Source organism: Ipomoea nil, unplaced genomic scaffold (assembly GCF_001879475.1).
Source record: "Ipomoea nil cultivar Tokyo-kokei standard unplaced genomic scaffold, Asagao_1.1 scaffold3054, whole genome shotgun sequence".
Lineage (NCBI taxonomy): Eukaryota > Viridiplantae > Streptophyta > Magnoliopsida > Solanales > Convolvulaceae > Ipomoea > Ipomoea nil.
The window spans coordinates 155,423-167,637 of record NW_017619482.1 but is presented as its reverse complement, the minus strand read 5'-3'; the positions used below and the strand labels follow the sequence as shown (position 1 = coordinate 167,637).

The 12,215-nt window shown below is 36.9% G+C and overlaps 1 protein-coding gene across 2 annotated transcripts; it reads right to left on the bottom strand.

Annotated features, from left to right (window-relative positions):
• Window positions 1–3,748: 3,748 nt before the first annotated feature.
• LOC109163998 (ubiquitin-conjugating enzyme E2 28-like) lies at window positions 3,749–8,454 on the bottom strand. Of its 2 annotated transcripts, none has more exons than XM_019312737.1 (5): window positions 8,344–8,454; window positions 8,114–8,196; window positions 6,134–6,261; window positions 5,240–5,344; window positions 3,749–4,131 (listed from the first exon to the last, which is right to left on the bottom strand). In XM_019312737.1, exons 2-5 carry the CDS (start codon window positions 8,181–8,183, stop codon window positions 3,988–3,990), a joined length of 447 nt encoding a protein of 148 aa, XP_019168282.1. In that variant the 5' UTR covers window positions 8,184–8,196; window positions 8,344–8,454; the 3' UTR covers window positions 3,749–3,987. The 2 variants fall into 2 exon arrangements, with proteins under 2 accessions (XP_019168282.1, XP_019168283.1); XM_019312738.1 differs by having other exon boundaries at window positions 3,785–4,131; window positions 8,114–8,223.
• Window positions 8,455–12,215: the final 3,761 nt, after the last annotated feature.

Here is a 12,215-nt window from a genome sequence, read left to right as displayed (position 1 = left end):
AAAATACATTTTCAGATTTTGTGAGCTCTAGGTTTTCTCTAGTCTCTCTTGCATTGATTGAAGATTTCTTGGAGAATGAAGCTTGACACACTTCCAATGTAGGAAACAATTGTAGAAGTGAAGCTCATTTGCAATCAAGTTTGGTATTACTTAATTGCTTTTTTACTTTAATTGTTTTGTTGATCCTTGATGCAATGTTGATTTGTCAAGCTACAATGAGTGGCTAGATCCTTGTTAGGAATTGAATTGTGATTCTATTACATGATGCTAGTGTGAAATGTAATTCATAATTAGGTTATGCATTGCTATTGTGCTTGAGATCCTGTTGTGATTTGGTGTATTGTATGTATCTTGTGGAGTCCGGCTAACTCCTTAGGTAGTTCTAAGCAATTAATCTAGGCAAGAAATTGTTAGATCAACTGAAGCTCCAAACCAATTACATTTCCTAGCTTTAAGATCTGAAAGGCCTAAGCTAAGAATGGGGTGAAGACAAAGTGTTCGATGAAATGCTTCTTAGGACTATAGTCACTTAACAGTGTTCTATACCAAGAAGAAGCCTAGTAGACCAAGAGGTGAACGGTACTTGTAAAGCCTCACTAAACTCCGCCAATTGCAATGTTATAACCTAAGGCTTAAGACACTAGAAGCATCGTGTAATAGATGAGCAATTCATTCCTATTTTCCTTTAATTGAGTTCGAATCTTGTTTTTGCTTTCAATCCCTACAACCTCAAATCCTTGCCTCCTTGCCATTGTGCACATGTATGTGATGAGCATGACTATTATTCCTTGGTTCAATGACAATCTAATGTTTCTAATTTGTCATCCTTGAAAAAATGATACAAATCCAGGGCGTGATCCCACAAATCTTTTGATGCATCGCTAAAAAGCGTTTGTCAGTATCACACGACTCAAGCTAACCTAGCCCTTTCTCCTTTCGTTTTTATGCTTGTTATTTTTGTGGAAATCACATTATGGATTATAAGATGGCAGTCTACATTTCCTGAGCTAATTCTACCGGAGGTCCATTGTCTTTGGTGGCAATTTCAAATTTAGTCCCAGACTATCGTTTTTGTCATTTAACATCCCAGACTATATTTTTTGCACACTTTTAATCTTTCTCATGACTTTTCCTATTTTTAGTAAGGGCATGTTTGTCTCTTTATATTTTTCTTTTGTTATTTTTCCGATTTCAACTGGTTTAGAACTTTACTAAAAGCCGGTTGAAAAATATGGTTACTAAAATCAAAGGTTACCTATAGTCCTACACCAATTAAGCCGGTTGAAACAAAAAAAAATAATAACAAAATAAAAATATGAAAAGACAAAAATACCCTTTTTAAAAATAGGAAAAGTTATGGGAAAGACTAAAAGTGTCCAAAAAAAAATAATAGTCTGTGATGTTAAATAGCAAAAACGATAGCTGGGACTAAATTTAGAATTGACACAAAAAACAAATGACCTCTGATGGAATTAACTCACATTTCCTTGATGGTGGTGTTATATATTGTGGACCTTCTTCTGACTCACAGGTTGGTGGGTCTGCAAAGTCATAATAATAATCCTCACTACATACCTCACCCTCATTTTGTTTTTTTTTTTTTTTGCTTTCTTCTTGGTCATTAACCTTGCCCTTAGCCTTACACTTAACATTGCCATTATAGTTAACTTCCTTTCCCTTCTCCTTATACTACAACTCCACATCAATCATGGCTTCATCATCTTGTGTAACCCCTCCAATATCATTCTCAAAGTCACTATCTTCACTATTTATCTCATTTACATCGTCTTCTTCATCACCCCAATTCCCTTCCTATTCGTATCACCCTCAATTCCTTCCTCTTCTTCATCACCCTCATTTCCATCACCCTCATTTCTTTCTTGATCATTTCCATCAACCTCAAAATTACCTACAGCTACATCACCCCCATTTAGGGATGGCAATGGGTCGGGTGTGGGTCGGGGAGGGCTACATCCATCACCCGACCCACCTTATATTTTCTCCACCCACCCCCACCTCCAACCCGCATCGGATGGACTTTTTCAGAACCCACCCCCACCCCCACCGGGTGCGGGTGCCCACTACGGGTACCCACCACTTATCATCTTATTATGTTTTTCAAAAAATAATATTTAAATTATTTACACATAATAAAAAAATAAAATCCATTAGTGATACTAAAACATAAATAATGGAAATATTTAAATATAATAACTAAATTGTTAATTTTTAAAAATAAACTTAGTAGTTTGATATAAAAAATAGTAAAAAGATACACGAAGTTATATAAACTTTTATAAATAACTACATACTACTACTAGTATTTATTTTACTATTATATATATATACACACACACACACATGGTGGGTCGGGTGGGATTCTAGGCGGGTCTTGTATATAGAACCCGAATCCAACCCGACCCACCGCGAATTTGCTTTTTTAAGACCCACCCCCGACCCACCACCCACCATCACCCAAAAAAACCCGATCCATGCGGGGTGGATTCGGGTGGATATCCACGGCTCGGATTGAAATTGCCATCCCTACCCCCATTACCTCATCATTCCCTTCACCTCTCGCTAACAAATAAGTTGGAATTAATTCAGCGTCACTAATTCCATGATCCACATAAATATCACATGATTTAGATTTAATTGCTAGTGCACTTAAGTTTAGGGTTCTTGCATCGTTCTACAGAACTCTTAGGTTCTCCAATGGTTCATAGGGTGCTTTATAATAGTGTCTCAATTTTACCATATTGCCCTTCATGGATGAAGTTTAGTAAATGTGGGTATGGAAGCATATCTAGATCGATGTTGACATTCCAAACCTCCCCATTTATATACTTCAAATATGTATCTTTAACAAAATTCTGTCCCATGGTGTATTATTATTTCTACACTCATACACATGACTGGAAACCTACCAACAAACAACTAATGGAATGAAAATCAGTCAGACCACAAGTCTAACTCAAAACCCTAAATGCATACCCCTAACTAAACAATTTTCTTCCTTTTTTTTTAGGGTTTAGGAACCACAAGTCTTTCTAATATTCCATTATACAATGCACATCATAATAACCGCATGCGAGATAAGGATGTACCACAATATACAAAGACAAAGTAATAGAAAGCAGTGATGCTAAAAAATTAGACTACAAAAGTAATAGAAAACAATGATATCGACACCATTAAAGCATTCTTCGTACAAAAGTAGAAAACCCAACTATCCCACAACACATACAACGAAGGAACAACGAATCAATTAGCCTTCTAGAAATTTCAAAATCAATTTTAGCTATACACACTTGTTTTGGGATTTTTGCTTGATGAAATAAAAAATAAAAAATAATAAATAATAAAAGGAAGGAAAACGCAAGGAGAAAACAGTGTAATCACACTTTCTTTTGTTCAGTGGCCTAATTACACTTTCAAGTTACATTCAATGACTAATTTGACCCTCATTCCTAAAACTTTCTATTTTGGTAATAATTAAAGGACCTCTCAATATAGTAATAGTAAATCACATTGTTATGGAAAACTAATACAGAATATTTTCCTATTGTATCATCACTCACTAATCAATAGTCAATACCCTGTGAACAAGTTATAAAAACTGAATTTTCAGGCAAGCAAATCTATGGCCATCATTTCAACCCTATTGCTATTTCCTCAACTAAGATTTCAATTGGAGAATCTCAATTCAAAGCACTCCACTATGTCAATACCTTTGCGGGGAGAAACATTAATGTTAAAGATGAGGGGCACATTGAGTCTAAAATGTTCAGTACACAAGACAACATACTAATAATATAAATAAACATTTCTTGTTTTCCACAAATATTAGTCTAAACACAAGAAATTAAGAGCACAAATTTCTTTTGAAAGGTAATATTTCGCACTATTCTACACTTCTTCATTGCAATGGCTGATAGGACAGACAAATTTTATCTTTATACAAATTCAAACACACAATGGTCATTTTTAACCCATTGCATACTTTTGGGTCCAGCTCCTGGCAGTTGCTTCATACTTAGCCCTGTCTGTCTTGTACATATGGGCAATCTCCGGAACCAAGGGATCATCAGGGTTTGGATCAGTTAGAAGTGAGCAGATTGAAAGCAAAACCTGAGAAGTAAGATACAAAAACCTTTCCCACCTTGAGAAACAGACTTAAAAACTCTCATTCACTAAAATTAACTTGCAATTCTGCACAGAAATGTAAACCTATAAACTTTATAAGATAGATTCAGCATTCTCTATACCTGACACCTGAGGTCTATTCATGCCAACATAATAACGATTTACCATAACGTAGATGCACATAGGTCCAACATGCATGCATGATAACTTGTAAAAAATTTCATGCTACTCAAGTGCAAATTGCTATGGAGCATTGTTTCACTTAGTTCTATATAAGCAGTACCAAATCAGCCACAAAATAATTGGAAAAGGACAAAAGGATTGGTGATCCTTTGAATCAGATATTACTCAGTTCTATTCTATATAAGCAGTACCAAATCAGCCAAAAACTAATTGGAAAAGGACAAAGGATTGGTGATCTTTTGAATCAGATATTACTACCATCGTGGAATAGGGATCCTATTTTCATAAATGCATTCATACAAATGTCCATCCTAAGAAATTAAAAAAAAAAATGCAAGAAACAGTTTCTTTTATTGTTTTTTTTTTTTTAAATTAATGATAAATTAAAGGGGAAAGAAACAGTGAAGTCAGATTTTCAATGATGGGGGTGTCTGTAGGCTACAATAAGAATATAAGATCCCAAAGTGATAATAAATCTTTACAGGAATGAGGCAATTTCGTGTTCCCTGTAACTGGTAACCACCCAGATATTCACACTCTGAGAATTGAAGGCATGTATATGGCACATTAGTAATCAGTTTGTCAAAAATTATTCCTATTACTCCATGATGAAGTGGAAATATTGGTAACATACTGCTTCTAGAACTTGCTGATTTTTGGGAGAGAAGGGTATGACAATAACAATACAAACTAGGGGCTGGGAAGATTGCCAATATACAGAATATGTGAGAGCAAGTGAAAATTAAGGGCAATGAACTAGATCCAAAATCTGAATCTAATCCACTCTAGAAACATAACAGAAATGTTCCGGAAACCTGAATTTAGAGGTTGAGAGCTAATTTTTAAGCATATCATGATGGCTTGCATTATTTCTAAACAAAAGTAGTGAGCAAAATTCAAAAGCTAAAACCTTGGAAATAGTCAAGGCAGGGCTCCATTGCTCCTTCAAGATGTCAAGGCAGATGCTACCATTGCTATTGATATTGGGATGAAAAACTTTTGTTCTAAAAGCCACCTGCAAGAATTATACAGATGTAACTAAAATAGGAAGAACTGTCACTGCAAATAAAAGGTGCAATTTCTATTTTCTAAAGCAAAAAGTTGTAAACAATGCAATATCAGACATTTGGACCATTCCAAGTTTCAAATTTTTATTTGACATGTAGTGAACTCAATCATGAATTTCATATTGAGGAAATTTTGCCCTGAGAGAGGCTTTCATACACAAGTTTATCTCAGCAATTATCAAAGATGTACGCTGAAATTCTTTTCACATCAAATAGTCCATTTTTCTTGCTGTATGTTCACATTGAAGAAGCAAGCTTATCTCTATTTCCCCGTGTATAATTAGTACTATTCTCCTCATTCATTTTACTTCTTCTCTGTTCACACATCATACATGACTATTTTCCATCATTTCAGATTGTCTGGAAGCAATAAATAACAAAATAACTGCATAGTGCTGCTTAAGGGTATGTATTCAAGCACAGTTTAGAGAATGTATTTCCTTTTTTCTTTCTTTCAGTTTTACTTTTTTACTTTTTTATTAAGCCAGCGTTAACATAGATGAGAATTCCATGTAAACAAGACACAATCTTCAAACTGACATGTAATACAAATCAGCAACAGAACTACAGAGGTTTCACTTGTATCTAAATATTAAACTAAATAGCAAAGCAGATCACTACAACAAACTGAACATCCCCCAAACCCACAGGACACCAAAACAAAGCAAAAAAAGCTTTCAAAATGAGACTACATTACTACAAATATAGTGCCAAATGTAACATTCAACATGTTGTACCTTTGGAGGTTTGAAAGGATAATCAGGGGGGAAATGAATAGTGACCAAAAACACACCCCCTGCATAAGGACTATCTGGGGGACCCATTATGGTAGCTTGCCAATGAAACATGTCTTCACCAACAGGTCCTGTTCAACAAGTAATATAGAAAATGTTAATACTTATTTTATGGTGAGAAAGAGAACACAAAGAACAATTTCATGTTTGTGGTTTGCTATACAGGGAAAAACATGGCACTGATGATGGTCACATGTCAATTGCACATTTCTTTTTGAGAATTTTTTAGAGTTAAGAGAGATTTTAGGACATGAATTGATTTACATTAAAATTTGTAAAAACCTAAGGATTTGAATTGAAATATCATATTATAATAGTAAAGAGGAACCATCATCATTTGCACTAATCACAGTTGAAAAATTCAGCCTAGGCAGCCACCTAGGCACCGACTAGGCTGAGACGATAGATGAAACAAGCACTAGTCACCAATTTATTCAGTCGGTGGACTTGGCCAACTAATCACTTGGCCAAATTATTATTTTGCAGTTAGGTTTGTTTCACTCAAAACGACATCGTTTTGAGCAAAACAAACCTAAAATGGAATGGCCAACGTCACAGTATCACATTAGATCACACAACATTGCCAAGCAGAAACTCAGAGAAGTCAGAAACCTCAAACCTAGAACATGACGCCATCGATGGCCAACCATAATTTCCCTAAATTGCCCTCACCTTTTGCCGCTCATATGCCATCGCTGGCCAGCTGTGGACTGTGGTAGCCGATTGATGGATCAAGACAACTCAGACAAGTGACGAAGCACATTGCCGCAACCCATAGCGGCCATCGCCCCAGCCGCAGCTCAAAATTTTCAAGTTTTACCATTTTCAACATTCCCTTTTTGGCTTTAATGCCTTAAAAGCCTACTTTCCAAGACTTTGACGGTTTATATGCCTTATATCCCCTTTTGGCTTTAATGCTAGGATTAGCAAATGATTTTAATTTTTTAAATAATTTATTTAATTATTCAATTTTATTTTTACTAAGGCATCTAGGTGCCCACCTAGCCACAAGGGGCCCATCTCCTGTCCAATGGGGCGTTCTATAACGTTGACACTAAAACCAAATATTTTTTCGAGAATCCCACATGTGCTACACATTTGAATACACAACTTTTGAGGAAACAAAGGATTGTACGGCAAGTACATTTGAATTATTTTTCCCAAAATGTAAGATATCCCATATTTGGATTATTTTCCCAATGAATAGGGATATTATGTTATTACTTGAGTAATATAACAATTGCTCTAGATTTACAAAGTTCAATTTTTATGAAAATTTGAAGGATGCTTATCAATGAAACGATTTGAATTGAACTTTATCTAACAACCTCATGTTTTATTTCTTAAAATGGCATGTCAATAGTTACTATTCTGTAAAAGAAATTTTAATGCTTACTAATTTTGTTAATTTCAACCTTAGATCGAAAAAAGAATGAGGGCAGAGGGGAAAAAACCAACAAGTATAATAGACAACTTTAACAACTATACTACCGCATCTTTCATTAACTACTGTCTTGAATGTTTCATAGCTTACTTCGTCAACAGATGCATGCCTTAAGTCCCTATTAAAGCAAGCTTGGATAGGTTAGCAACTGAAATCTTTAGTGCAGTAATATTTATATTTTGCATTCGAGTTCTAACTGCAGCTAACAAAATTGACCACCAAGTCATATAAAATAAAGCCTTTAATGGATATTTCGAATATAGATTTCCCTTTACATTTTATATCCATCCAACAATAACACCAAAGCACACCATAAATACATATATCCAACCAAGATACAAAGCAGAAACCCTACACAGAAACACATGTGCTTACATAATCTCCAAAATATCCACAGATCGCCAATAAAACATCGATTTTCTCATTTTCATCAAAACAAAATCAAGCAAAACGACTGGCATAAACAGAATGAGAAATACCAGCGCTGCAAGAGGTAGGAGGATCTTTCTGGAGATCCTTGAGCTCCTTCAAGATTCGTTTCGAAGCCATAGCTCAAAACAACCTGAAAATCGAAGAGATCAGCTCCGATCTGATGATTATATAGGAAGCGAAAACGTAGATCAGGAAATTTCTGTAAAAAATCCAACAACTGCGTACATAGATACAAGGATTATATAAGTAATATACAGAAAGTGGAAGAGTGAAGAACCTGATAAGAGATTCGAGATTGGAAGCTATTTGCCGATTTGTTGTTTTCTTCTTTCCTTGGAGCTTCTGGCTGGCTCTCAACGCGGAGAATATATGACTGACTTTGTTTACGGTTTTTTGGGTTTTTGTATTTTGTTTGATTAAATTATTATTGGCTTCCATTAATTGATGGCCATGATGGGTGTGGCTGCTTTGGTTGGGAATTCTACTCAAACTCCGCACACTCATTGGTGGGCCTTGGAAATTTCTCTAATGGGTTGTTGACCCAATGAACATAATTGCAAGATTTCCTTCTAAACATTTTTTGTTGACAAAAATGTGTAAACTTTTTGTAACTAAGAGCGATCTTAATAATTGTAGATTTTTGTGGGTTTTTTGTAGGTTATACCGGGGAGAAGCAAGTGAGAAGATAAAAAAATGAAAATAATAATAATAATAATAAATTCTAAAAAAAAAAATAAATTCTGACCAAAAAAAAAAAAAAAAAAAGAATAAAGGCATTACGAGTCTTCTAGGCGCACAGATTGCTGCACACGCGCAACAATCTGCACAAGTTTTCTCCTTTTCCCTCAAAAGTGGACCTCATCCAAAAATCATATTTGCAAGATAAAAATATAGCCAAAAAACTCATTTTCCATTAGATAAAAATCAATTTCTAATTTTTTCTCCCTCAAAAATTAAGCAAAAATCACTATTGTGCTGGCTCTAAAAATTCTAATCAAACTTTTTATGGATGGTGGAAATACATTTTTCAATAGTTATTAAATCGAAAAACAAATAATATATAACACTTAGAAACTATGATAGAAGATTGTATTATTAAGTGATCATTGTTTCAAGATTATTGGACAAGATCCATATTCATAGAATACTAGTTATTAGGACTCTATGTATTTGAGTCACATTATGACTCCCTATCCTAGTCTACCTATGATTCCTCTTGTATATATATCCCCAATCTGTACAGTTGTTACAATGTTCATTCAATGTAGTTTAATACAGTTTTATACAGTTCTCATCTAGTATCAGTTAAGCTAGGGTTTTTGCCTTTTGTTCCAATGGCTGACGGATCTGTTAACTCCTCCGAACGGACCCTTTCTGATGCCGCTAGCATGACTGTTAATTCGCTTTCTACTACTCACCACTTTATCAGTATTAAGCTCACTCATAAAAATTATTTGTTTTGGAGGACTCAAGTCGTACCGTTCCTGGACGGTCACGGTCTCATGTCGTTTGTCGATGAGAGCCATCCGTGTCCGACCCCATTCCTCCCCGCCGTCGATAGCGCCACGTTGGAATCCAACCCCGCTTACACATCGTGGTTTCGTCATGACCGGGCTCTTATGTCTATGTTGATTTCTTTTCTCTTTGAGGAAATCATGCACCTTGCCGTTGGACGTCGTACGTCACGGGACGTTTGGGAGTCAATCAAACAATCTTTGGCTTCCGCATCTCGTGCCCGGTCCCTAAATCTCCTTGGCCAACTTCAATCTCTTAGTTAGGGAGATTCCATGGTTGCCTATTATATTGGTCGTGCACATGTTATTATGGAGGACAAATCCCTGGCCGGTCGGGTGGTTGGATTGGACAAGATGAATCTTTATGTGTTTCGCGGTTTACGGCCAGGGTTTCAAAACCTGACCGCATCGCTATCGGTTCGCGGTCAACCCGTTACCCTTGGAGAGCTAGCCGACTTTCTTAGTGCTCAAGAATTCATTCGCGGACCTGTCAATGGCGGCTCGCCGGCGGTCTTTACTGCCCAGCGAGGAGGGTGGAACCGCAGCGGCAATCGTGGTGTTCAGGGCAACGACGGTCAACGAGCTGGTGGTGGCCGATCGACTGGAGACCGCGATGGTGGTCAACGTGGCAGTGGCGATAACAGTGCAAATGTCAGTCAAACACTCAAACCCAGTGTCAAATTTGTGGTCGTACCGGACACACGGCTTTGGCATGTTACAACGTTATGATCCCCCTGCTCAAGCAAATTTGACATATCAGAATAATAGTCCATATTTGAATGGTTCTCAGGTATGTATTCTAAACTAGGGCAACCAATCATGTGACTCCAGATATTGCTTCCATATCCATTTCTGAGGAATACACAGGTAATGACACTTTGCGTGTTGGTGATGGTAAGACACTCTCTATTAGTCGTGTTGGTCATGCTTCCTTTAATACCCCATCTAGATCTTTCCAATTACCTAATATCCTTCATTTCCTACTTTGTCTACATCTTCGTTATCGGTTCAAAAATTTGCTTCCGATAATAAAGTGTTTTTTGAGTTTCATCCATCTTTTTTTGGTTGTGAAGGATACCAATACCAAGGAAGTGTTGCTACAGGGCAATAGCTCTGGGGGTCTGTACAGGCTTCCAATTGCCAGTTCGTCTCCCTCTGCGTTTCTTTCTACTTGTACGTCTGCGTCAGTGTGACATGATCGTTTAGGACATCCACATCATCGATTTTACTTCGTATTCTTCAGTCATGTTCGATTAGTGGGTCTAGTAGTTCTATTCGTTGTAATTCTAATTTGTGTAATGCGTGTCAATTGGGCAAATCTACTCGATTCCCATTGTCACGTGTTGAGTCATCTAGTTATAGTGTTCTTGACTTAATAATTAATATATACAGATATTTGGGGTCCAGCTCCTTTATTGTCCATTGATGGTTATCACTATTTTGTCATTTTTGTGGATGATTATACTCGCTACACCTGGTATTTTCCCATGAAATTAAAATCTGATCTCTATGTCATCTTTAATAAATTTTGGACAATGGTTGAACGTTTTTTCAACAAAAAAAAATAAAAATAAAAATAAAAATCCATTCAATCTTATTTAGGAGCTGAATACAAAAAGTTGCATCATTCCTTTGTCTAGTTAGGAATTACTCATAGACAATCCTATGCCTACACTCATGAACAAAATGGTCGTGTCGAACGAAAACATAGACACATAGTTGAAACGGGTTTAGCTCTCCTAGCTCGTGCCTCTGTTCCATATAAATTCTGGGTTTTTGCTTTTGAAACTGCAATTTATTTAATCAACAAAATGTCATTTGTTGTGTTAAATAACTCCAGTCCTCATTCAAAATTGCATAACTCCCATCCTTCCTACTATTTTCTTCATGTCTTTGGGTGTCTATGTTACCCATATCTCAGACCATACAATCATCACAAAATGTCATACCGGTTCTCTTCGTGTATCTTCCTAGGTTATCCTGAGTCGTTTAAGGGGTATAGGTACATGGACTTACAGACTAACAAGATTTATGTGTGCAAGCATGTAAGATTTGATGAGACAGTATATCCCTTTGCTACTAAAAATAAATTGCAGGCTTCTCTACTGGTACAGACTTATCTGTGGGTTGAATCGGTCTTTGTCCGAGTGCTATCGTGCTGCCCTGCCTGGGCAGTCTCACGACAGCACCAATGTCGCACCTAGCGGCGACATAGCTGCACCACCAACGAGCCAGCCAGCTTGCCCGAGCACGAGCCGCATGACCAGCCTGTCCAACCGGCTACACAGCCTCGTGGCCGACCTTGGGGAAAATCCGTGAAGTCCACCGTCCGGACTCACGTGATGAGCACTCGGAGTCGGTCTCAGGCTCCACCATCAGCTTTAACGGTTCGGGTTTGTCATTCGGATCGCACTTGTTACACTCAGGTAGTTAAGTACCCAGAATGGCGTGAAGCCATGGATCAGGAATTTAATGCCCTCCTTCAGAATCAAACATGGTCTCTCGTACCATCACAGGCAAGTATGAATATTATTAAGTGTAAGTGGGTCTTTCGTACAAAACGAATAGCAGATGACTCCATTGAGAAACATAAGGCAAAACTAGTAGCAAAAGGGTTCAATCATGTGCCTGGGCA

Excerpts from the sequence above, each read along its gene's own strand:
- LOC109163998 (XM_019312737.1), bottom strand. The coding sequence starts at position 8,183 with ATGGCTTCGAAACGAATCTTGAAGGAGCTCAAGGATCTCCAGAAAGAT. Across the intron at positions 5,345-6,133 it reads ATCCTTTCAAACCTCCAAAG|GTGGCTTTTAGAACAAAAGT; the intron begins GTACAACATGTT and ends TAATTCTTGCAG. Across the intron at positions 4,132-5,239 it reads CTGCCTTGACTATTTCCAAG|GTTTTGCTTTCAATCTGCTC; the intron begins GTTTTAGCTTTT and ends CTTACTTCTCAG.